This window comes from Tubulanus polymorphus, chromosome 4 (genome assembly GCF_964204645.1).
Source record: "Tubulanus polymorphus chromosome 4, tnTubPoly1.2, whole genome shotgun sequence".
Classification (NCBI taxonomy): domain Eukaryota; kingdom Metazoa; phylum Nemertea; class Palaeonemertea; order Tubulaniformes; family Tubulanidae; genus Tubulanus; species Tubulanus polymorphus.
This window is the reverse complement of record NC_134028.1, coordinates 21,560,335-21,583,511: the sequence shown is the minus strand read 5'-3', so window position 1 is coordinate 21,583,511 and position 23,177 is coordinate 21,560,335. Positions and strand designations below refer to the sequence as shown.

Sequence of the window (23,177 nt, the reverse complement as noted above, 5' to 3'; positions counted from 1 at the left end):
GAACGTACAGTCAAGAAGAGACTAATTCTCTTGCATCTGTTTTTGTAAATTTGTTTCTAAATGTATTTGTTAATCTATTCACAGGTGGCTGAAGATGTTATAGATGATATTTGCACGACGTTGAACATGACAAATGCTCTCGAACAAAATGAATACACAATTTACTATGTCGTTGAGAAAGGTAAAAGAATAAATACATCAGGCTTAGTCTATAGTTGGATCGAGTTAACATAACCAGTTATTTGCCAGTAATAGACACCAAGATCTATTTTGATAATTAAGTCAGCTCTTTCTGATTGAAATGAATCTGGCCCTTCAGGGGTCACTTTCTCAGAAGTTGGTTTGAATTCACCAGTGGATAATTGAAATAGTGACAATCAAAAGTTCATCGTTACTATGGTATTTATCCGCCGGTTATCTTCAAGCAACTTTTGAGCAACTGGCCCCATGTCTACAAGTCAAAGTGTAAATGGCAAAAGAATTAGTTTGTTTGCAATGATTATGAGCTTTCACTGTACTTGCTTCTCTTGGGGCAATGCGATCATGCAATCTATGTAATTACTCTTACTGTTCATTTATATTTGACAAGTAAAATTTCGTCATTATCATCAGTAGCCATTATCAATCTACAGCCTGGAACCCGACCTTTTTACAGACCATTACAAGCATTGTTTCATTCTTCTTAAATCTTCCAGAACATTTCCACGCTCCGATGAACGTCGATGAGTATATATTCGATATAACGACTGAACTCGCTCATCAGAATCGTGAATATCATCTGCTATTCCAACGTACGACGTGGTATTATGACATACGATACGACTACAGCGATCGTTACATCGACGTCATGTACAATCAGGTAACGTCTCATAAACTTACATTAATATCACATCAATGATATAAATTATTGTTATTATTAAACGCTAGTAGAGAGAGAGCTACCTGCCAAACTCTTTACGATGTCTCTGATTTTACTATAATCATTTATACCATCTTGAACATTGAAAATGGATATGTATCCCTGAAACTGATGTCTTATGTCCCAGGATAGAATATTCATTGGTCACCCATTGTAGCACTTCAGGGCCCAGTTCCATAGTTATGGCTTAGACTTAAGACCAATTTAAGACCATCGTGGTACTATAACCAATCTAACAACTTAAGACCAGTCTTAAAATTTAAGAACATTTTTGGACTTACGTCTCAACTGAGGAACCAGCCCCAGGGTGACCATAGTTATTGTCTGGCTCTGCTGTATGTCTGTCCATCCTGAATAACCCATCCCTATAGTCTGTAACCTCCAGTCTTGAAACTGGCCCTTTCTGTTAACTGAACAGATGTCTATTCTCTAAAAATTCTCTAAAAATACCCCGAAAAGTTTAGGTTGTTGAAACTGTTTATGTGCAGATAATACTAGAAATGTCGTTCCACACGCAACTACAGCAACTAATTCTTCATGTGAATTAGAGGATTGATAAGATGTTGTCTACAATCTTAGTGATTTATATTTTCAGAGCCTGTCTACATATCTGAGTGGTAATTTGTTGGTCATGGAACAGCAACAGTTATCTAACCAGCAAATGGTCAGTATTGTTGAAGGGTCCAAAATAGATCATTCTACTTAACACTTGACAATCAATACCTAGAAAATTTCATGGTTCCTTTTGCAATAAATGACTTTGAATTACGAGTCTTTTTTGTGTCATTTTCATCTCATTCTCTTGTTTTACAGGTAGAGATTTCGAAGCTAGCTGCTCTGCAATATAAAGCAATAGATCGTATACCGCTTCCTTCACTGTGAGTAGAAAATCTCAAACTACGTTGATTAAACAGAAAATCTGGTACAGTAGGCTAAAATGAATCAGTTGACTAAATTCTATTATTACTTGTAGCCGGGAAGTGATGGAATTATTACCGAAAGGAATTGAGAAACTGTCTGATTTACCCGTGCAATCGTGGGTGAACCTTGTACACGGTAAAATAACGGAATTATCCGGATCTACACCAATTCACTGTAAAACTGTATTCCTCGGTAAGTGTACTGATAATAGTAATCTATTTAACCCTTTCAGTGCTGACTAATTAATACCCTATAGTGCTGGAAATAATTTGAAAATTCTAAAAAATTCCGCCCTAGTGTGTTGAACAAGGGGAATACCACTATAGTGCGTCTACACTGCGGTGCGGTGTGTCGTTAGTTACTAATATTTCACTATGTTTGACAGGTGCTGCCATTTTTCAAGAGAGATAATTACTTATTACTAATTACATCAATACACCGCGGTGCGGTGTACTAGCAAAATCAATCTTTGATTTATAAACCGCACTGCGGTGTAGATGCACTGAAAGGGTTAAACGTAATCCATATATACAGGCTGTAGTTTAAAACATTAATGCCATCACGGATGTGAATGCAGCTGATCTTAAGACTGCTGCTCTATCACAGGCACATATCTCCTTCCTAAAAACGTTGTTTCTGCATACTATAGTAATATTCTATAAACCTGTAGAAAATTGACATAGTGACAAATGAAATAAATTTGATACATTCAGGAATGACAAGTCAATAATGACAAGTTGACCATAATTGTTATGATCTGACAGTTCAATCGAAACCAACTCTTTTAGCGCTACTCCATCTACATCTAAATCCGCCTTGATTTTCATGGAATGTGTTTGAATATGCTCAGTGGCTCATGTTGAATTGTTCTGTACATTTTCCACGAAACTTTCATAACATTGACTCATATTCTTTGTAGAAATGCTGTCCAAATGGAAACTGTTTGGGTCAAAATTCTTCAAGATCATGGTAAGTTTCATTTGCTAAAACACATTGAATATAGAATGAGTAAAAGCTAAAGAGCTGACCTCTTTGTGCAATTTTCATAAGCTGAATCATATGAAAAATGAGAAGGTCGGCCCTCTGAGATATCTGAATTAGCAACATGGACACCTTATCAGAAATGTCTGTCTTCCGTGAATGTTATTTCATTTGTATTGCTTTGTTCATTTTCAAAAATTTTCTATGTTTACGTGCCACCATTTGATTAGAAAGATTTAACTCCAGAGTTAACACATTGATAAGGCGTTTGTGGATCTGGATCCAGGCTTGGGCATTTGCCTGTGGAACTGGATCCAAGCTCAGGTGCTAACATTGAGAACTGGATCCAGGTTCAGGCATTAACGCGCTTGGTAAAATGCTGACTTCGCTGCAATAATGATTGTAACTTGTTATTTCAGAGCGTTGCTGATCCTCGAGTTCCTGATGAATGTTTACTTGCTATCAATAAACACGGCATTCACTTCCTCAATAGCATTGATCACGTAAGTACAATAAACACTGACTCCTTGTTCATATAGATGAAAAGAAAAAATTCGATCACTACTACTTGTATATAGTACTCCTCGAAACTCAAATTAATTTAGATCAGTGATTTGTGTTTGAGTTTAGACAACGATTTGAATTATATGCAATGGAATTTAATTTCGCGTTCTGTTGTGAAATGGTTCTCTTGGGATTTGTGCTCAAATCATAGATAGTTTGACTTCAAAACATTTGAGTTAAGAGGATTCTACTGTATAAAAAGTGAATGACATAACATGTTCTTCGCAAATTCCTTTTGCAAAATGGTTTAATAAGTTTCAGTCCAAGTGGGTAATACAATATACTTTTGGCAGTAAAAATTGGTTGTTTTCAGCCTTTTGTTTTACTTTACATAAGAGAGTCATAATCTCGTATTGTCCAAGATTTCCTACGAAAAGTTTCACTTTAGATGAAAAGGAGTAGCAGGAGATTGTTGTGATTGATTTCAAATCTTGCGTTTATCTCCGGACAGGTAACCTATGCATCGTGGAGTTTGAATGAAGTGATCTCAACTCGTCGTTACCGAGCAGACGGACCCCACGCCTGTCACCTCGATCTCAAGGTCGGCAGCTTGATGATGCAGAAGATTATCCGCATCGAAACTAATCAGGTAAATTAGCCTAGAATTAGGTGTAATATATCAGTTCTGAAGAAAACTCATTGCGAATGCATAGCTATTTAGAATTGATAAATTGAAATATATGTGCAGTAGAATTCATGGTTACTTCGACTGTCCTGGAATTCACTTGCCAGTCCTGCAAGCTGAGGCAAGCAGAGTCTGATGGTTAACTCCGATTGTTATTGTTGCAGGGAGTGGATATTTCACGTATCCTGGGTCAGTATATTCGCGTGATGAATTTGGATCGCCAGCAGTCGACGACACCAGGTGTCGCTAGTATGCCCAGCATGGATACGAGATTGTAGAGGGTTTTCTATCTGGTTTCCGATTGATGAACGCTGAACTTGTCTGCTGAATATTTTGACTCCGTATTTTCCGCTATAGAACCGTGGATGATCGATTCATAAGGAGAATAAACATCGGGCCCAACAAACCGTATAGTGAAAACTTGCCAATGATGATTTTGATTTGAGTCTTCCGAGTGATGTTAACCCGTGTCATTACAGCCGTATTCCAGCGTGTGACCGGCAAACACACTCGCTATGATGCAGACTGTTTGACTATGAGAAATACTTCGAATACTGATTGCTGAAATTCTCTGTTACCTGACGCTTTTAAAGGCAGGTCGAATTGTGATCGGTTATAAACAGGCACGTAGGTCGACGGGTCTGCGAAGTGATCATCGTCACATACTTGCAGTCGCAGAGAATCGCGTCGTAAGGCCAACCGCAATATCGTGTTTCATTGCCTCAAGTCTGAGATTTGCCGGATATACATATCATATATACCACTGCTAATCTTTTTTGTGAAGAACTTCGGAATCTATGAAAAATATTATTTTCATGTTTTGTATTAAATCGAATATCGTTACTCTGTTGCCAACATATACAACATGTATTTACAAGAGTTTAATCAAACTACAGCCAATGTTTATTTATAGCCTGAATGTTTTTCTGTGATACTTATATTATTTATATTCATATCTGAACCGTCCACTGATCGTTTGACTATGTAAACTATTATATACCGGTATTGTTGATATCAAACATGGACCGGGGAATCCCCATAACTGGTGTTCATATCAAACATCTCAGCTGAATTTGTTGATAATAGTCGCTATCTGAGTCAAATTTTGTCAGTGCCTAATTAATTAGAGCATGTTCATATGTAGATCACTCTCATTACTAAATTGTATCAAAATGATGCTGTGGCAAGTGAGGTGCATCACTTCCAGTGGCCAGTTGCTCAAAATTTGTCTTTAAATGTTATCTTTCATCCACTTTTGAACAACTGACCCCTGAACCAGTTAGCAGGCACCAGTGTGAATGGTTGGCTGGCACCTAATCTGGCACTGACCAAATTCGGCCTGGGTCAAAACTGCTCTGATGATTGTGGCTAATGTACGCATCATGTGTATGTATAGGACCCTGTATATTTTTAATTGCGTACATGGGAATAGAGGGGGCTGAAAATAAGCATACATTATGAATGTTTTCTATGAAGTACCGGTAATCTAACGAGATAGATAAGGCTGCATAACGCATTCATGCTCTAAGAGTCGCATTGTAAGCAATTTTTCTGTTCAGCCCACCTTGCCTATTTTGAGCATAATCTCTTGAAAAATGAGCTTTTTGTCCTCGAGCCTGCCGTATTCCTGTGTGCTGTGTACAGTTGCCATTTGTAGCTTTTTCATGAAAATAAAGTCAGTTTTTGTGGAGTTTCTATGAATTAAAAACCGCCATAAAGTAATTAGATGCGTCGTATTACTAACTACATATACGTTTTCTGTTTCTTGTTGTTCCGGTATATTTGTTAATGACTGCTTGTAATTAAACCGTCCATTTTGTTATCAATTCTCAAAGGTTTTTCATATCATGTGAAATAAATATTGATTATATATTCTTCGGAGTTTTTTTCATGCAAGTCGAAATGGAAAAGATGAATGTGGTCGAAGTGAATAGGAATTTCCATTAGTCCCAGGACAGAGCAGGCTCAGATATTTAGAAGCCTGACTCAGGAAAGGGCTTTGCCACATAGGTATGTGGATGTCTGACCCAGGTATGAAAGGTCCAGCCAGCAATTAGGATGTTACAACCAAACTACTGGAAATCAGTTAAAACCTCAGACCACCTAGATAACCGTTAAATACAGCATCTCGGGGAGTATGCAGCCAGAAAATAAGGATCCGAGTTCTGCTTAGAAATAATTGGCAAAAGCTCCCATAAACCATTAAAAAAACTGGAAATATCCAAGAAAACTTGATTTACCAGTATTTATTTGGATATTGCACATTTTACAAAGCACCAGCATACAGTACAAAAAAGAGAAATTGATCATACAACACAATAGTATACAACGCATTACAGTAGTATTTTGTGATACAGAATGCGATTAATTCACCCCTTCAATGTTTAATATGATAAATGGATGGTATTTCGCGCAAGAAAATCACAAATAGTGAAGTTAACCAGTATAATTAGGCAGTGTTGACTCCTCCCCTAACTCCAGCTTGAATACTTTCACGTCGATTCATCATTAAACACGAACTCAAATTTTAGAACTATCGAAAAATAGAATGTGAATTGAATTCCAACTTAGATTATCGCCTAGCTCAACTCACTGACCGTGCCAATCAATTCAAGTTAGGAGGAGTCTACTTTACATACGATGCAGGATATTCATTCACAGTTTGAAGTTGGTTACATCGCAAGTAATTTTGTATTGTATGAATCATATATCATTTAATAAACAGTTTTTCTATATGGAATAAAACATTTTCTTATGATACAAATAACAAGAAGTGAGAACCCAGAAACACGTGCCCCAAAGGTCCATCGCGAGTTGAGCTCCGTGATTATCAGCAACATGGAATGATATCGGAAAATGATCATTCAGCACCTCGTGGCCTAAATACAGCAAAATAGCATTCATACCTGAAATATAGAGAGTAGATATTCAACCTCAATGATATTGAAAGAAAACAAAAGGTTCAGAGTCAAATTAAACCCACACAATTGTGGGAACTGGACGTATCGGCCCCACTCCGCGCGGGTGCGCCACTGTGCGGGATTTACGCGAAGCAGCAAACACAAACATGGCCATTCTCTCAATTTTCAATGATAGAAATCGTGTGTGCATTTCAATTATTTCGGCTGTTAGGGTTTTAAGGCACAATATAAGTTGATGATGTGATATGGCGATGTTAATTAATGATAATTCCGCAGTGAAGCTAGTCACGAACGGTGCCGATTGAGTGTACAGCTGCCAAAAACACTGAAATGTCCGTAGTTGCGTAACTATTTGCAGTGTATTGCAGACGAAACATGAAGCCTTAACGGCCATTTAAAAAAAAATGATACCAATCGCAATTGTAAAATAAAATGAGATAGAACCTAAGTTAAAATTCTGGCCATTTCTAAAATATTATTACTAATTTTTAGTCAGTGCCGAACGTTTAGTTTTCCAACAATAATGAGGGGTGGTAGGTAGTCATGCAATTCAAGTCATCATTTATTACACGTTACTTCCATGTTGTTGAAAATCTCGCGAGTCCTGGACCAAACCCCATTGAACAATGTGATCTGTGTGCTGGCCACAAATGCACACAGATCACACTACACTACCCATTACACACTCCAGTACCCACAGCTTTCATATATCCAGTGTCTTTCTTCCTGGATCCAGCATCATCAAATTAGACCCACAAAACTGTACATGCACAGCTATGGGGAGCGGAAACAAATTTGCCACTTTTTCAGCATTTAGAATGTACAATAATAGACTAGGCTCTTAATATTACGGTTTTTAGTTTTCATCTCTGAAACGTTTACTCCCCTTTTAATAAACCTTAAATAAACCTAAACATACCTGCGTAGTAGAATGGAGCACCGGACCACAATTGAAAAACGTCTATCAACACGTAACATATCGCCAGCAATATAAACGCAAAACAAGCCATACACATAATATATGATACAGACCTGACAGAATAGAAATACAAATTACTCATCTCTCATAGTTCCACATAATCGAATCAACTAGCAAAACACACCGGCTGGGTTTATAGACTTTATACCTGGGGTTTGAATCAGTTCATAGTCAATTGTGCGTTAACCCCCTGGGTTTAGGCAATACCAGTCTATAAAACCAGGCTCCGGAATATTGAACTTATAATAATAATAATGATATCTCACCACAGGTTTTTATTAACAGGAATCCATCCTCCTTCTTGAGCTGCTCGACATAAAACAGCGGCAATAAATCCCTGAAACAATATATCCGTTAGTTACACAGCCGAACAAAAATCTTACAACCTCAGCTCCGAGGTCCCAGCCAGCTTAGCACGGCATCATGGCCCTGAGGTCTTGGCGGCATGGTCCCAAGGTCCTAGCCTGCTCAGCCCGGGGTCATGGCCCCGAGGTCTCAGACGGCTCAGCCCGGAAGCATGGCTACAGTTCCACAGCACAATTAAAGACAAAACCAAATATATCACTTTGTAATACCAAGATACACTTAACTTGGTTGAAAACCTAATACGCTAAGGTCAGTCCATCTATAGTCTATCTATATATCTTGTCTTGACAGTTGAAATATCAGCAAATATGGTACTTACAGTTATCAAGCCCCAAATAATCCATCTGACTAATCGATGTCTATCTGACTGAAAGCACATTATAATTTTCCCAGCCTAAATAGAGAAGAAAAGTCAAATAAGTCTTTTGATTACACTGTAAATGTGAAATCTTCTAATTTCATAGCTTACCTGAAGTCCTAGAAAGCAAAGAAATATCGAAGTCAGGACTCCCAGTAATCCCTCCGGATCATATGGTGTATCGCCTTCATAAATTCTCTGCAACCAAAAAATCATGAACATTTTAAACACTCAGTATTAACAGCCTCATATCATTTAAGTTTCCGAGATTGACAGCCACAATAAACAAACACCCAAAAAGCAAGTAACCCAGCGCATTGGAGAGAGGAATGGCTGCTAATATTGTGATTAGGATATTCTCAGAAGAACCCTTATTGGTTACTAGCATGAAAATCAAAGTGGTTTCCAAATCAAACTGACTGTACATATCCACTACAAATTCTATTTCATGCAACTGATTTTTCATCTGAAGAATATGAAACTGTAAACAAGTCACGACTTTCGAAAACTCGATAGTTTGACTTCAAACGTGACTTATTGATGAACGAAGAAAAAATCTGTTAGCTGATTTTTGTCGTGAATGCATACATACCATACTGGTCGGGTGTTGATATATGTGATTGACACTGAACACTATTCTATCGATGTAGCCAGCAGCACCTCCTGTACAGTTATAATATGATGAGTTCTCACTCAGTCCACCAGGACCGATGTAACCACTGTAACATAAAACACATCGACGATATAACCAATTCAGAGTTGGGTTTCCAAAAAAATTTGAGTAAAATTCAGACTTAAGCAGTTAACCAGTGCCGAGTTGGGAGTGAAACGGTGCATTAGTCTTAACAATCACTGTTAGTTGCAACTACAGTAGAACTGGCGTAAGTCGGACAGCTTTAAGTCCGAAAATCGACAAAGTTGGCTGAAATTCCAAGGTCCCGATTTTTTCAGTTCATTTTCCAATCAAAATCTGTCTCTGAGTCAGATTCTGGAAGTCGGCTAGAATATATGTTCCAAAAGATTCAAAGCAATGCATTTTTCCATCACTAAGTCTGTCGGCTAATTTCAGTTCTTTTCAAAAAGACTCATTACTCATAATAGTATTTTTTCTAAGTCGGACATTTTCCCGTTGTCCCAACGTGTCCGACTTATGCCAGTTCTACTGTATATACATTATGATAAAGTTGAACTTGACTTACGTCGGACAATTCGGAACTGGTAATAGGAATGTTAAGCAAATATGTGCGATCAAAACGCCCAGATACAAAATCCATTCGGCCCAGAAATTAAATATATCTCTCATAGGTGCCCAAATCTTGTTCTGAAAATACAGAAGGGAGTGTGTTAAATGTGTGTATGTTAGCGGATGCATAGTAGTTACAGAATTGGATTAATTTTACCGGTACCTGATTCCTGTCTTCAACTCGGGCAAATATCAAATGAACGGAAGCAATGAAGAAATAAACCAATCCAAACCTCTGTAATACTCCGGGTATCCGCATCGTGTTTATATCATGAGCTGAAATCAGATGAATACAGGATCTCAGTCGAGGGGGGGGGGTAATAAACATGCCTTAAAATGACGATGATCAACCTACATTTAGGTCCAGTGTTCACGAGTAATCCCAGTAAAATTAGAGTTACCGATCTTCTGACGATTCGTAGAAATATTTTCCATTTCGGTATCGCTTTTCTCAGCTGTCCTTTAAACGAAAATGCAGTTGACGTGCCCATTATAAAGATAAACCTAAATAGAAAATAGGGCAAGTCTATTAGTGAAGCATGTAGTAGCTTTGCGTGTGAAACCTAAGAAAATCTAGCCTCGGTTATTCCGATGTACAAGATAATATACAGGGTTAAAACCCACGACCTGGCTTCCCAGAGTCGAACGCTCTAACCACTCGCCCACTACGCTTGCTCAATATCTATTCATGAATTTGTCAAGCGATTATCACAATTGGCAATCTGATTGGACACCTAACAATTTGTTCTTCGAGCAGGGTTTCTCACACTGTGACTACGATAGTTTGAATCCCTGCCGAGGAAGGAAAACGATCGGCCTACGCACGATCGACGGTTTCAATGAGAGACGTTACTCACCAAGGGAAAACAAGATCGGCTACAGTCAGTCCATTCCATGCCGAATGTTTAAAATACCAATATCCTCCACCTCCATAGTTCACAAATATCATAATAACGATGCTTATACTGAAATATATAAGTGATGATTCCGTATACTAAATACTTGAACTGCCAATATTAAACGTTAGTTCAATTTCTATGGATCTTAGTGCTGTAAGGGTCACTGAAATGTTGATGATGAAATGAGGAATATATGATAGGAACAAATGAACTTTAACTGATTACAATTCAAAAAGTTGTGGAACTGGATCTGGATCCTGAGTTCAGAGTTGACTATTACTCACAACTGTAGAACTAGGTCTCAACGCTAAATGCCCGTGGAACTCACCCTCTGAATGTGTCCAGAGACCGCAGTCTTTTCTGTGCGTGTAATGACGGCGTAGGACAAGATGGTATCGTACAAGTCTCTCTAGGTTCAGTTATAATACCCCCATTGGATTCTTCATGATTCGAACTCGTTTTAGGGGCTCCTAAATCCTGTTAAACGTGATAAAAACGCACTGGTATACAAAATTAATCTTTCACAAACAGGGTGAAACTGAACACGATACCGCAATATACTCACACTGTTGATGAGAAGTTTTGTCTCCAAACAACACATCAGGTGATAATGATGCTGTTTGTTTATGAGCCACTTGCAAAGGTACCACATCGCTGCGATACTTATCATGAGTCCTAGAGCTATAAACACCGCTGAAATAAGAGACATCTTTCATCGGTAAAAAATATCAACGAAATGTTACATAATTGCAAATGGGATTAAATGAACGCTCATTGAACTATTCATGTAAACTTTCTGAACTTACGTAAATCAACAGTAACTTTGCTCAAGGTTGTCATCATTTTGCATCTTTCAACGGCGCCACCTGATATTGTATAGTTGTAATGCCATCCTTCATACAGCACATATCTCTTACTACAATATTGCAAGGCGTTTCAATTCATTCAACGCTTATTTGGCCAAAAATATGACATGTTCATAAATAGAATAGGATTCCAACCTAAGGTTTGGTCTATAACTCTAAAACCTAACCAGGCTAATCCTTACTCAGGCTGCTCATATAAATTAGGCTACAGTGGAACTAGGATACAACGATTCATCGGGTAAAACAAATATAGAATTTCACCCCAATTAAGACAATTTGATTGATTCCATACTGGATACAACGAACTATCGGTTATAACAAACATATTTTCTGGTCCTGTGAAGTTTCGCTGTGACGAGATTCCACTGTATTCGGTATGGTTTTCATTCCAAAAATTACTCACCTACAAAATGTATTATCACCAGCTTTTAGTACGTATAATTCCACTGGGAATGTTGTATTTACGGCAATTTTCACGATTCGATCCGTTTTTCCTGCCGGTATTATAACAGGTGATCCTCTGTAGTAGGCCTGCGTCGGCTGACACTGAAAACAGTTCAATGATAATTCATATAACAGAAGAATCAACACGACCCGGTTGAAAGGATGAAATGTACCGGTAGAAGATGAGTTACGATTGATAATCTACACTACATCCGTGTTATGACGATAATATAACGAGAATCCCACAACTACCAGCTCAAGGATTTTGAACTTTATTTTCTTCTTCATCTACATCGATATCATATACTTCTATTTACATCGAGTTACTGCTAGACACCTCTTGGTTCCTCGCTTATAATAGCATCATTGAAGGTTGCCCCATAGCCTGACCCCATGTGTGTCAGCAGTCAAAACCCTAGTTAGTTACCTAATCGGTTGGTGGTAAGCTTTTATAATCGGATGGACTTGTGGTTTGCGAAAATTATCCTGTTTTGAAACTAAACCACCGACAGGTTACTGACTATTAAAATCTGATTTCGAAGACAACAAACGAAATGTTCATATATCTTACTTTATAACACGCTTCACTCAATGAAAATAGGTGTAATGTTTGTGGTACATCGTGTTGCGCAATAATTGTTATTCGAGCTTCATCCATTCGCAGCTTCCTTCCGTCTCCGTGTGACTGTATTGCACCGTCTAATGCTCTCACGCCGTCTAGTGATACTAAAATAGAACCAGTTACTGAACTTCATTTATTCACGAATCAAATGAGCATGATACACTGCTACACAGTCGTCTGGATAGTCATCCGAACTATTCTGAATGATACCCGTCTGGCTTGTTGGCCAAAATTCTTCCTGACAATTGTCCTAATGTCCGGACTATTCTGATGGACAGATCTAGAGGGTGAGGATTAAGAGTGTTTAACACTCTTAATCCTCACCCTCTAGATCTGTTAGAATGGGTACATGGTGTACTGCAACAGGATTGTAGTAAGGTTACGCCTCATAGGTACTAATAATTGTTTCATATCTTCTGACATTATTTTTCTAATCATCATTAATCACGGTACCAAATCCACTAGGCTTAGGAAACTGATGATCTACACTAATGCGAGGGTTACACTGTAAGTTAGTGACATTCCTGAAGTCTAAGCCCCTAATTATTCTAATTAGGCAGGTGATAATTTGCCAATGTAGCATTAATGTTTCTGTTAACGCCATTTTGCAAATGGCTCATTCTGATTGGATAGTTTACACCTCGCATGCACACTAACCTGTGCGCGATTTAGAAAATTCAAGGAAAGTATGGAGAACATTGTTTGAGAAAATAGAACATTCGAACCTGGCACAGGTTCATATTGCTATTTGCTAGCGTAGCGTCTTTCCACTAGACCACTGAGGCTCACGGAATCCCACTGAATGTTTTTACTGCATATAGCACTCAACCTTACCTAACCCTATCCCTTATAGACCCTAACCCTATCCCACCTTAGCCCCCCTAACCCAACCCTATCGAAACCCTAACATAAAGCCACAGGAGCTTGTAAACTGGCTTGGATTTTACTTCCGGGTTGTTGATAATCTCGCGAGAATGGTGCTAAATTTAAACTGCAAATCAATTCAAAATATCACAGAAATACCTCTTGTTGATGTTGTTTATTTATCCACTATAGAGTTTCGATAAACAATTGGCTGTTAAGGATCAGTATCAGCGGGCGCGACGCCTTACAATATTAAAATAACAAGGGATGAAACGGCTTCGCTTTTGCCTGTGACCGTATTGATGCGGCGGAAACCACTGCGCATGCGCGGCAACTTTCCGAAAGGTTAAGATCAGTTCAAGTTCAATTGATTCTTCTCAAAAACCTATGTCAAGCCAAGGCAATCACACTTCTAAGGAAATTATCAATTTTTGAATTGATGTAGAAAAACTATAATGTGTAGTTTGATTGACAGCTCACTAGCGCTCGGAAAGTTGCCACGCATGCGCAGTGGTTTCCGCCGCATCAATACGGTCACAGGCAAAAGCGAAGCCGTTTCATCCCTTGTTATTTTAATATAGTAAGGCGTCGCGCCCGCTGATACTGATCCTTAACAGCCAATTGTTTATCGAAACTCTATAGTGGATAAATAAACAACATCAACAAGAGGTATTTCTGTGATATTTTGAATTGATTTGCAGTTTAAATTTAGCGCCATTCTCGCGAGATTATCAACAACCCGGAAGTAAAATCCAAGCCAGTTTACAAGCCCCTGTGATAAAGCCTAATAAAATAATTTATTGTTAGGCCTATTTTACATTCGTTAATCTTATTATACATAGCCAGAGGCAAAAAACCGTACGAATAATGCCACATTTGGAAAATATATCCACTATTATTAGGCCTAATATTCTATGCAGGGCTGTGTTTTACAAAACTGTTTTAGTTTTAGTTGTGTGTTGTTGTTGTTAATGTTAGCTGGTTAGGCCTAGCCCTAAAAAATTTAAAAATAAATTGTCGTCTGTCCGAGTGTTAGCAGGAATGAACGCACCTAAAACTACAAGACAGTTGATGACTATCGTTAATATTGCCATACTAGAGCCACTGTTAGTGCTTGTCAATCCATCATTGTTCCAGTGGAAATAATTCAACGGAAAATCTTGTTAACCATCATCCAGCTAGTGTCCTGTCATGTGATTCCGTATTGTACGTTAGGCGGCGCCACCGACTGGATCAGAATTTTCGTTTTGAGGGCATTGAAAAAATTCTAGAAAAGGGCAGTTCCTAATTACATGTATTAGAAAGCTTAAGATGTTTGGTTGCAAATTCTGAAAAACAGAGCACTGGTCTCGATTAATAATGCCGGAAAACAGATAAACGTCCAGATTCTGTTAAAGCGGGGAATTGATGAGTTTGTCGAGATCTAGTGTCAAATGAAACAAATATGATACCCGGTATCTACCAAATTAAGTCCTGTCCTAATATCTAGCCAATTGTTTCAAATCGACGTAGGGCGACGTCCCGTACATCATCTGGTATTCACACTATACCATAGTCACAACAGCAAAATTTCAAAAGCATACTATTGAACTGAAGCGGATCGACATTTTACCTCAACAAGTGGATCTCGAAAAGCCAGGAACAGAAAAGAAATTCAAGATTAAGCTACAATTCACGTTACAGCACGTAGTTTTATTTCATAACCAACACTATAGATATTTAATTATCATTATCATTATATATATATATATTACATGTAGATGATAGTTCTGTTCTAATGTACGCCTATTTTCGCATGAACTGTAACAATGCGGTCAATAGCAACGCAACTATCACGAGAACAAATTTTCATCCCACTAAATAAAGACAGTAAATTAAACATTGAATACAAATAAGTTGACGAAACTATGTTCATAGGATTTCTAAGAGTGAACGTATTTTTTCACTATACCATATTCAAGATACATCATACTATAATATTCCATATTAAGAAGCCCCGCCCGCTTTGAAATCCCCTTACGACATTGAAGATTACCATGGTGATAAGATTTTATTCAGCTTTTGTTGACAAACCAGCGAATACGGGTACTTTCGTACATTCGCTTACGATGATGTCGTAGTAGGATAAATAGAAGCGGCCATCTTTTCTGGAACAATCCATTCGCGACAATTTCATAGTACGAACAAAAAATGTATAGAACAATAGAATAATCCACCCCAGGCCAGAGGCCATTACCCGAACCCCTTAATGGACTTGTATGTCTAACATTTATCGGTTTAATATAACGACTAAATCTGAATCAACTCCCAACACCAGCTTTCTGCACGTATTTACAGATTAATTTTTTTAAACATTTTTTTTTAAAGTTAACATCATTTTTTCTTATCGTTTCGACCACCGCTAACTATCTCTTACTAATTACGCCTAGGCTACTGATCAACCTTACCGACTGTTCAGTCTATTTCAAATATTCTTCGATCGATTAAATAATTATTATCATCATCATTGCTATTATTATCATTTTCATCATCATCGTCATCAATTATAATTCCTTCTCACTTCTATCGCCATCCGTTTCGCTTCGCAGCGGAAACCATCGTCATATTCTCTATTCAGCACTCGGCATCAGATCTGCACCTCAGACATGTTTAACATTCGGCAGCTCATCTAATCTCCTCCGGGTGACCAACGAATCTCTGAATCGTACCGAATCAACTAGAATTTATCTCATCATTTACCAATAGTAACGAGTTTTCAAAAACGCCCGCGAGTAATTTCTCACCGGTTTCAGGTACGACGTAAGCGCGAAAGAAAATATCAACGCTTGGTCGTGGTTTTTTTTTTTGTTTTCGTCGTTAAATATCGGTGTAAATCAGAAATGAGAAACTACCAGTTGACTACGGCAGGAAATGTTAAAGAGTTAGCCATTCTTACGCTGAGGAGGAGGGCGGCTAGGTTCCGTTAATTTAGAAGTGAAAGTCATCGACCAATTGTCGATATTTATCACAATAAACGGAGCCGACTGTCTGTCTGTGTTGTATTGGCGCGTACGTGATTGACGCTGCACCGTCGTGCGTCCATCTGTCCGTCCCTCGTGTGGTGTCCTGTATGTTTGTATAAGGTAGTCCTTGCACCTGTCTCTCGTATTGATTCACACCCAGGGCGTCCACCCTTCATACAGTAATGACAGGTTCTCCACGTTCTTCGCCTCTTTAATTACTATATCCACCTGAAATGTATCAGTTTCATGCATATCTTTATTTGTAGAAGAAAATTGTCCGTTCTGAGATTGTCTTGTCAGCCTGTGCAGGCCCTGAACAGCAGGGTCTCTACTGAGATTGTCTCAGACACTCCCTCACCGGAGCCAGTTGCCGAGCGAGGATTTAAAGTAAAGACAAGATGTACACCATATCAGGAACTGTTCATTGATATGTATACGTAATATCACTGATGTTTTAGATCCCTTATTGAATGCATATGTACTTAATGAATGGTCTTTCCGTTCTAATGTCTATTTCAACTTGACTTGAGAGCACATCAGGTGGCCTAGCTCAGTCAGTTCTGGTGGTACATACCTGATACATGTCTTTAATGGACCAGGATGGACTGGCAGTTGAAATAAAACATTGTTTTTTAATCTATTCTACACTGTATTGAAGGATTGCAAAAAAGGAAAGTGACTCCATGATTTGAATGTTTAAAAATGCGTTTCCCTGCCTACATACCGGTACCATAATTTTTGATAATTTGGTAGGCATGGATACATATTGTTTAACTTTATTTATTCAAGAATATTGTCTCTCTTCTATGATGCAACCCCTTTAGATGAAAACTTCTTTGCAATCCTTCAATATAGTGTAGAAAGGATTACAGAACAATTTTTTAATTTAACTGCCGTTCCATTCTGGGCCTACTAATACTTTTATCGGGTATGTACCACCAAAAATGACTGACCTAGGCCGCCCGATGTGCTCTCGAGAAAAGTCGAATAGACATTAAAATGTTAACGGGTTCAGGGAATATGTACCTGTTCTGCTACTGATAATCGCTTATTAACATCAGGATCTCGACCATCCAGTTTCATTTTCACTTTCCTCCAAACACCGACGGCGTACGAATTTCGTTCCTGTATCGCTGAAAATAAACGCAATCGATTTCGAATTAACGCAACAAATCGATATCATCGTTTTAAAACTACGACCAGCAATAATAATACTACCTTTGCCTGTACGCGGATCACGAGTTATTTTCTCCTGTTTTCGAGGAGTTGATGTCACTGAAATGAAGAATGATCGTGTTATCTACCAGTAGAGATCCAGTTCCACAGTCCCTCGCCTAAAATATGACTCTTAACCCTTTCAGTGCTGGCTAATTGATATCCTATAGTGCTGAAGATAATTTGAAAATTCTGAAAAATTCCACCCTAGTGTGTTGAATAACGGTAATAGCACTATAGTGTGTCTACACCCTGGCGCGGTATATCGTTAGTTACTAATATTTCACTATGTTTGACAGGTGCTGCCATCTTTCAAGAGAGAAAATTAGTAATTACTAATTATATCAATACACTGCAGTGCGGTGTACTAGCAAAATCCATCACTGATTCGTACACCACACTGAAAGGGTTAAGGGTTTAATCATCGAAAATGAACTAATTTTAACTGGACCGATTTCAATTTCATTCTTTCAACTTTCTACACAAAATGAGGTCATTATTGGTTGAGAAAATATTCTCAATGATCTCTTCTATATTGCTTAAACTCGAGAGTTGACTCTTATTCAGAACTGTTGAACTGGGGCCAGGATTCTGAAGACTTTGATTGTGTGCTCGAAAAGAAGATGAGAACGGGCGGTAAAGGGTTCAACAAATCAAGGCAAAAAAGGAATAGGAATTAGATGATGATTGTACCTGGAGGTTTAGATATAAGAGAAGTCATTGAGCTTGGTTCAGATTTCTTGACGTTCGATCCCGGTGTTGATTCAACTGTTGTTGATTCTTTGATCGGTTTCTTTAAGGCTACAAAATATGGGAACGAAACGACCATAAATAAGAGAACGATGAATTGATTATATGGACAAAAATATGAGCAAAGTGTGATTAATTTACGGTACCTGCTGCAAAGCTTTTCTGTTCTCCCTCAGCGTTTGAACTTTCAGGAATGAGAGGAGGTGCCAGTTGTAATAATTGATCGTATATGCTGCAATAGATCGATTTCATGCGATTAGAAAACTGAACGCAAGTACAGTAATATCTCCCCACAACATGCTGACAGTATCTATCTGAAATTTCGCGTTCAAACATGCTAATGAGATACTCAAGATGACTGCTCGACTATAAACATTTCTAATAATAATAGGCCTAATATAGAGGACACTAACCCAGGAATTCTAAAGGACACTAACCCAGGAATTTCAAAGGATACTAACCCAGGAATTCTAAAGGATACCGACCCACAAAATCTAAATGATACTAACCCAGGAATCTGGTGATTGAGCTTTTCTATCATAGCGTCTATTTCTGCCAGTGTTTCCATGGTAACCTCATCTCCCATCGCCATTTTCAACATCGTAGTGAATGTCTCCGAGAATATCTTATACATTCCCATATAATCCCGCACTCCACCAGGGGGCAGCTCAGTTCCATATTCTTGTTCTTCTTGCTAGAAAATCGAAATAAAAAACATAAAATTTTGCGAGTAAAAATCTCACAATAAAAGAATGAATCTAAAATATTTATTTGAAAACTAGAAATATTTGGGGTGGTTGCTTTCAGTCTAAAATAAGGATTATCTATTTTGGGGTTTCTACTCGTCGTCTTATCACGGATATTGTGATTCTTAACTAATTCTTTTCATGTTCGCACATAACAAACAAAATTGATTGATAGTAAGTTGATGACTTTAGAGAAGTGTGTCTCGAAAATAGAGACAACTTCATTAATTTGAGTTATCAGATGATGATGACGAGAGAAATCCCACAATAACGAAGCCAAGATAGAAAAATTCTATATCAGAATGATTATGTTTGAGGAGCGAGTGAGTGGAAGTGTCAAACGGAGGAAAACAAGCGGGTTTAGAATAATGGGGGTACAAGTGAAGCGAGAAACGTCGCACCTCAAATATAATCATTCTGGACCAAGTTCCACAGTTGTGGATCCAGTTTCCACAGTCATGAGTTAGAGATAACTCTGAGTTTAAGTTATTTCATTTTCAATGAGTTAACTCAGGGTCAAATCTTAACTCAGAACTGTGGAACTGCACCCAGAGTTAGAGTTAATTCTGAGTTAAAATTAGTTCATTTTCAATGAGTTAACTCGGAGCTTAATCTTAACTCACAACTGTGGAACTGGATCCTGCTGATATAGAATTTTTCAATCTTGGCTTCGTTATTGTGGGATTTCTCTCGTCATCATCATACACGGATATTGCGTATCTCATCTAATCAGATGATGAATTCGGAGAGCTTAGGTGAAGCAAGTTTGAACACCTGAATCCAGTTCTGTATTATAATATCACTCGGGGATGCGATAGAATATCGGAAACGAACTGAATTCTTACCCCGGAGTCAATTGAGAACTATGGATATCAGTGAGCTTCGACTGAATGTCTGATCGATAGAGCTTACTTACCCTGGCCATCGATTTCAGTATGGTTCTGATATCAGACATCAGTTTATGATGATTACTCAGTATATTCCTGATCGTTGAAACCTGACCTTTTACAGCATCCTATCGAAATATACCATCAATAAGTTGATATCGGAATCGGAAAAAAAACTTTAAATAATACGATGTCAAGCGAAGAAGAAATGCAGAAAATGAAAATTCTCACCTTCGAAGAATCGGCAGCGGATTTTGCTTTCTTTTCTTCGGACTGAGCTTTGTTTATTTGTTTATCTAACAAACGTTTCGTGCTATCAATCCATGAATCAGTGACGCCTTTTTCTCCAAGTGCCTGCAACAAAACAATCAATCAATCAAATCAACATTACTTTCGCTCATTCCATGATTCAGAACAACTAAACCGACACTTTAATCCGTATTATCTGGCCAAATAAGCTGAGGGCATTTCTTTAGCCTAAAATTTGTTGTGGATTACCTCTCAAAGGAACCTTCACTTTATTTTTGCCAATCTTAGCAAGCAATAGAGTGATATACATAAAGATCGGGCTATGAATTTTTAGGTCAGGAATATCTCTCTCTGTCCACTGAACCGAAAAAGGGGGATAAAAACCTACCGACAATCAAAAGAATAATAAATACCCTTACATACCTGTAAAGCAACAAGTTCCTCTTCTAAATCAGTAACATGAATACTGCATGCATTCGTCAACAAACAACTCTCTTCACATCTGTAACCAAGAAAAAGAATCTATAAAACTACCTGAACTTTCAACAATTATCTATGTAACCCAGAAGATCTTAGGAAGTTACTCCCACAATCAAGGATTCATGAGGCACACGTGTGCAAAAATGGGGTCTGAGGCACTTACCGGTAAGGAAAGACTAGTGGAAAAGTGTTCAATTTTCTTAATTTCAAATGATTATTAGTGAACAACGCTAATTTCTAGTTGCAACTTTGCACAACGGCAATTTTTCATTTTTGACAAATTTGTCAGGATTTCAACGATTGATGATGGTTTTTGACACTAAACGCTTTAAAATTCTTGCAGTTAACATTGCTGCATTAACCCTTTCCGTGCTGACAAATTAATACCCTATAGTGCTGTAAAAATGTGAAAAATTGGGAAAATTTCACCCTAGTGTGTTGAATAACGGGAATAGCACTATAATGCGTCTACACCGCGGCGCGGTGTATCATTAGTTACTAATATTTCACTATGTTTGACAGGTGCTGCCATCTTTCAAGAGAGATAATTACTAAGTACTAATTAAATCAATACACCACAGCGCGGTGTACTAGCAAAATCCATCACCGATTTATACGCCGCACTACGGTGTAGACGCACTGAAAGGGTTTATAACTTACTTTGTGATGAGTTCGATGAAATTAGCGTCGCACGCAGCGGCGTCGGTCGTCCTCGTTCTAACCGCTTCGAAATGTAACACAGCATTACAAATATTAATCACTTCATTACTCAGCTTACTGTCCAACTGAACGACGGTCGCGCGGTTTTGCGTCGCCTCTTCGAACTGTTCCAAAACGGAGTTCAAACTCGGATTCGCACCGGCCGCCCATTTCAATCTCTGCTCGATTCCCGATTCCAACTGTACGTAATTATCGTGTAATCCGACTACAGCCGTTTCTAGATTCATCAGTGCCTGTACGCTCTGAGGAGATAAACATTCAAAATCTTTTTTACGCACAAGCAAAGTCTCTAAATGCCCTCTAAATACAGGCCGAAAACTCAGAAGTAGAATAAATACGAGACGAGTAGCACTATATTATATAGGTTAACCATTTCATTTGACGCACCAGCTTTCGCTACTTATATATAGTAGCTTCAACAGAATGTATTTATGCTACACCCGGTGAACAGGGCAATTCTACGAATCTACTCGGAAGTAGAGAATAGGTAATAAGATCGACATGAAGTTTGATTTAGTGGCTACAAAAATATTAAATTCAAGAAATTTACCTAACTAAATTTTTTTCGTTTCTATATTCAAAAGTATCATTTGAAAACTTGATTACAGAAAGTAAGATTCCGAGGTTTCAGGGTTGTAGATATTATCGATTTTTTATATTTTCCAATTCAAATATTCTCCTCGATATCGCATACCTTTCTCATTTCAGCCATCACCGAAGCTCTGTTAGGTATGATCATCTGGGTAACCGATCGTCCGGCGTGTGTGAATATATCCTCCTGCACCCACTGATAACGAGCCAGTTGTAACTGTCCGTATTGTTGACTCGTTTCTAACATCTTCACTTGATTATTCAAACGTCTGCGTCGATTATCGATGAAATAAAGAAACTTCATCGCATGAATTTCAAATGAAGTTGAAATAATGAGGTTTAAAATATTTGTCACACTTGTGATCAGGAATTCAGTAACAACAAATTCAAAATTCTAGACAAAGGTTCATCTGATCTCGACTGTAAAATTAGGGAGGCCCTGTTTATTAAAGCGCAACGACCCTCTTTAAATCAACAATTATTTCAAAACGGCTCATCCTTTATCCTAAATGTATTCAAATAATTAGTTTGTAATTAAATACTTGGTTTGTAATTAGCTTAGAATTTAGCACTTGTAATTTTGTAACTTATGTTGTATATAAACCTGTAGTTTAATCATTTGATTCACTTGTATTTCACCTGATGAGGGGATATGATCCCGAAAACGTTCGTGTTAATAAACTGTATTTACTCATTAGAAAATGAGGTTTTTAATGTTATCGCTTCTATGGTTATTTAAAATATTTGTTTTTTTCTTCTTTTGTTTTAGTAAACACTCGATTACGGTATCATTCTTTCCATAATTATTTCTTTTTTTTCTCGAACACTTTTTACCCCATCCTCACTTGCCACCGACTGATGCTCATGCCAACACAAACCCTTACCACAAACCCTTTATTGGTCTATTACATCGCACCAAAATTTCTTGGATGGATGGGTTACTGGGTCAGCGGCCACCATATGTA

At 38.0% G+C, this 23,177-nt stretch overlaps 3 protein-coding genes across 7 annotated transcripts in view; 1 reads left to right on the top strand and 2 right to left on the bottom strand.

The window, feature by feature from the left end:
- Positions 1-5,839, top strand: part of LOC141904790 (unconventional myosin-XV-like) — a 55,800-nt gene extending 49,961 nt beyond the window's left edge. Inside the window, exons 52-60 of the mRNA XM_074793463.1 lie at positions 85-181; positions 696-859; positions 1,515-1,583; positions 1,733-1,797; positions 1,893-2,032; positions 2,760-2,809; positions 3,241-3,324; positions 3,837-3,974; positions 4,175-5,839. Coding sequence (XP_074649564.1) covers positions 85-181; positions 696-859; positions 1,515-1,583; positions 1,733-1,797; positions 1,893-2,032; positions 2,760-2,809; positions 3,241-3,324; positions 3,837-3,974; positions 4,175-4,288 — 921 coding nt within the window. The 3' untranslated portion in view covers positions 4,289-5,839. The remainder of the gene's footprint in view (positions 1-84; positions 182-695; positions 860-1,514; positions 1,584-1,732; positions 1,798-1,892; positions 2,033-2,759; positions 2,810-3,240; positions 3,325-3,836; positions 3,975-4,174) is intronic.
- A 414-nt stretch (positions 5,840-6,253) lies between these two features.
- On the bottom strand, positions 6,254-14,769 carry LOC141904270 (heparan-alpha-glucosaminide N-acetyltransferase-like). Of its 5 annotated transcripts, none has more exons than XM_074792844.1 (16): positions 14,624-14,769; positions 12,658-12,812; positions 12,046-12,188; positions 11,583-11,692; positions 11,342-11,469; positions 11,105-11,253; positions 10,735-10,842; positions 10,233-10,381; positions 10,041-10,153; positions 9,834-9,955; positions 9,227-9,353; positions 8,746-8,832; positions 8,596-8,670; positions 8,177-8,247; positions 7,851-7,963; positions 6,254-6,916 (listed from the first exon to the last, which is right to left on the bottom strand). In XM_074792844.1, the coding sequence occupies exons 1-16, from the start codon at positions 14,664-14,666 to the stop codon at positions 6,741-6,743; spliced, it is 1,869 nt and encodes a 622-aa protein (XP_074648945.1). In that variant the 5' UTR covers positions 14,667-14,769; the 3' UTR covers positions 6,254-6,740. The 5 variants fall into 5 exon arrangements, with proteins under 5 accessions (XP_074648945.1, XP_074648950.1, XP_074648949.1 ...); XM_074792849.1 differs by lacking the exon at positions 14,624-14,769 and adding an exon at positions 13,732-13,865; XM_074792848.1 differs by lacking the exon at positions 14,624-14,769 and adding an exon at positions 13,543-13,646.
- Positions 14,770-15,260: 491 nt separating this feature from the next.
- The window catches only part of LOC141904427 (serine/threonine-protein kinase SMG1-like), a 43,410-nt gene continuing 35,493 nt past the window's right edge, over positions 15,261-23,177 (bottom strand). Inside the window, 11 exon segments of the mRNA XM_074793014.1 lie at positions 15,261-16,802; positions 17,601-17,707; positions 17,793-17,849; positions 18,483-18,590; positions 18,686-18,771; positions 19,049-19,233; positions 20,202-20,300; positions 20,404-20,526; positions 20,845-20,923; positions 21,562-21,863; positions 22,316-22,481. Of these exon segments, the coding sequence (XP_074649115.1) occupies positions 16,725-16,802; positions 17,601-17,707; positions 17,793-17,849; positions 18,483-18,590; positions 18,686-18,771; positions 19,049-19,233; positions 20,202-20,300; positions 20,404-20,526; positions 20,845-20,923; positions 21,562-21,863; positions 22,316-22,481 (1,390 nt within the window). The 3' untranslated portion in view covers positions 15,261-16,724.

Coding starts and splice junctions, on each gene's coding strand:
- LOC141904270 (XM_074792844.1), bottom strand. CDS start 14,666: ATGGCAATATTAACGATAGTCATCAACTGTCTTGTAGTTTTAG. Junction 11,254..11,341: donor CAAAACTTCTCATCAACAGT/GTGAGTATATTG, acceptor CACGTTTAACAG/GATTTAGGAGCCCCTAAAAC. Junction 7,964..8,176: donor CCTGTTAATAAAAACCTGTG/GTGAGATATCAT, acceptor CTATTCTGTCAG/GTCTGTATCATATATTATGT.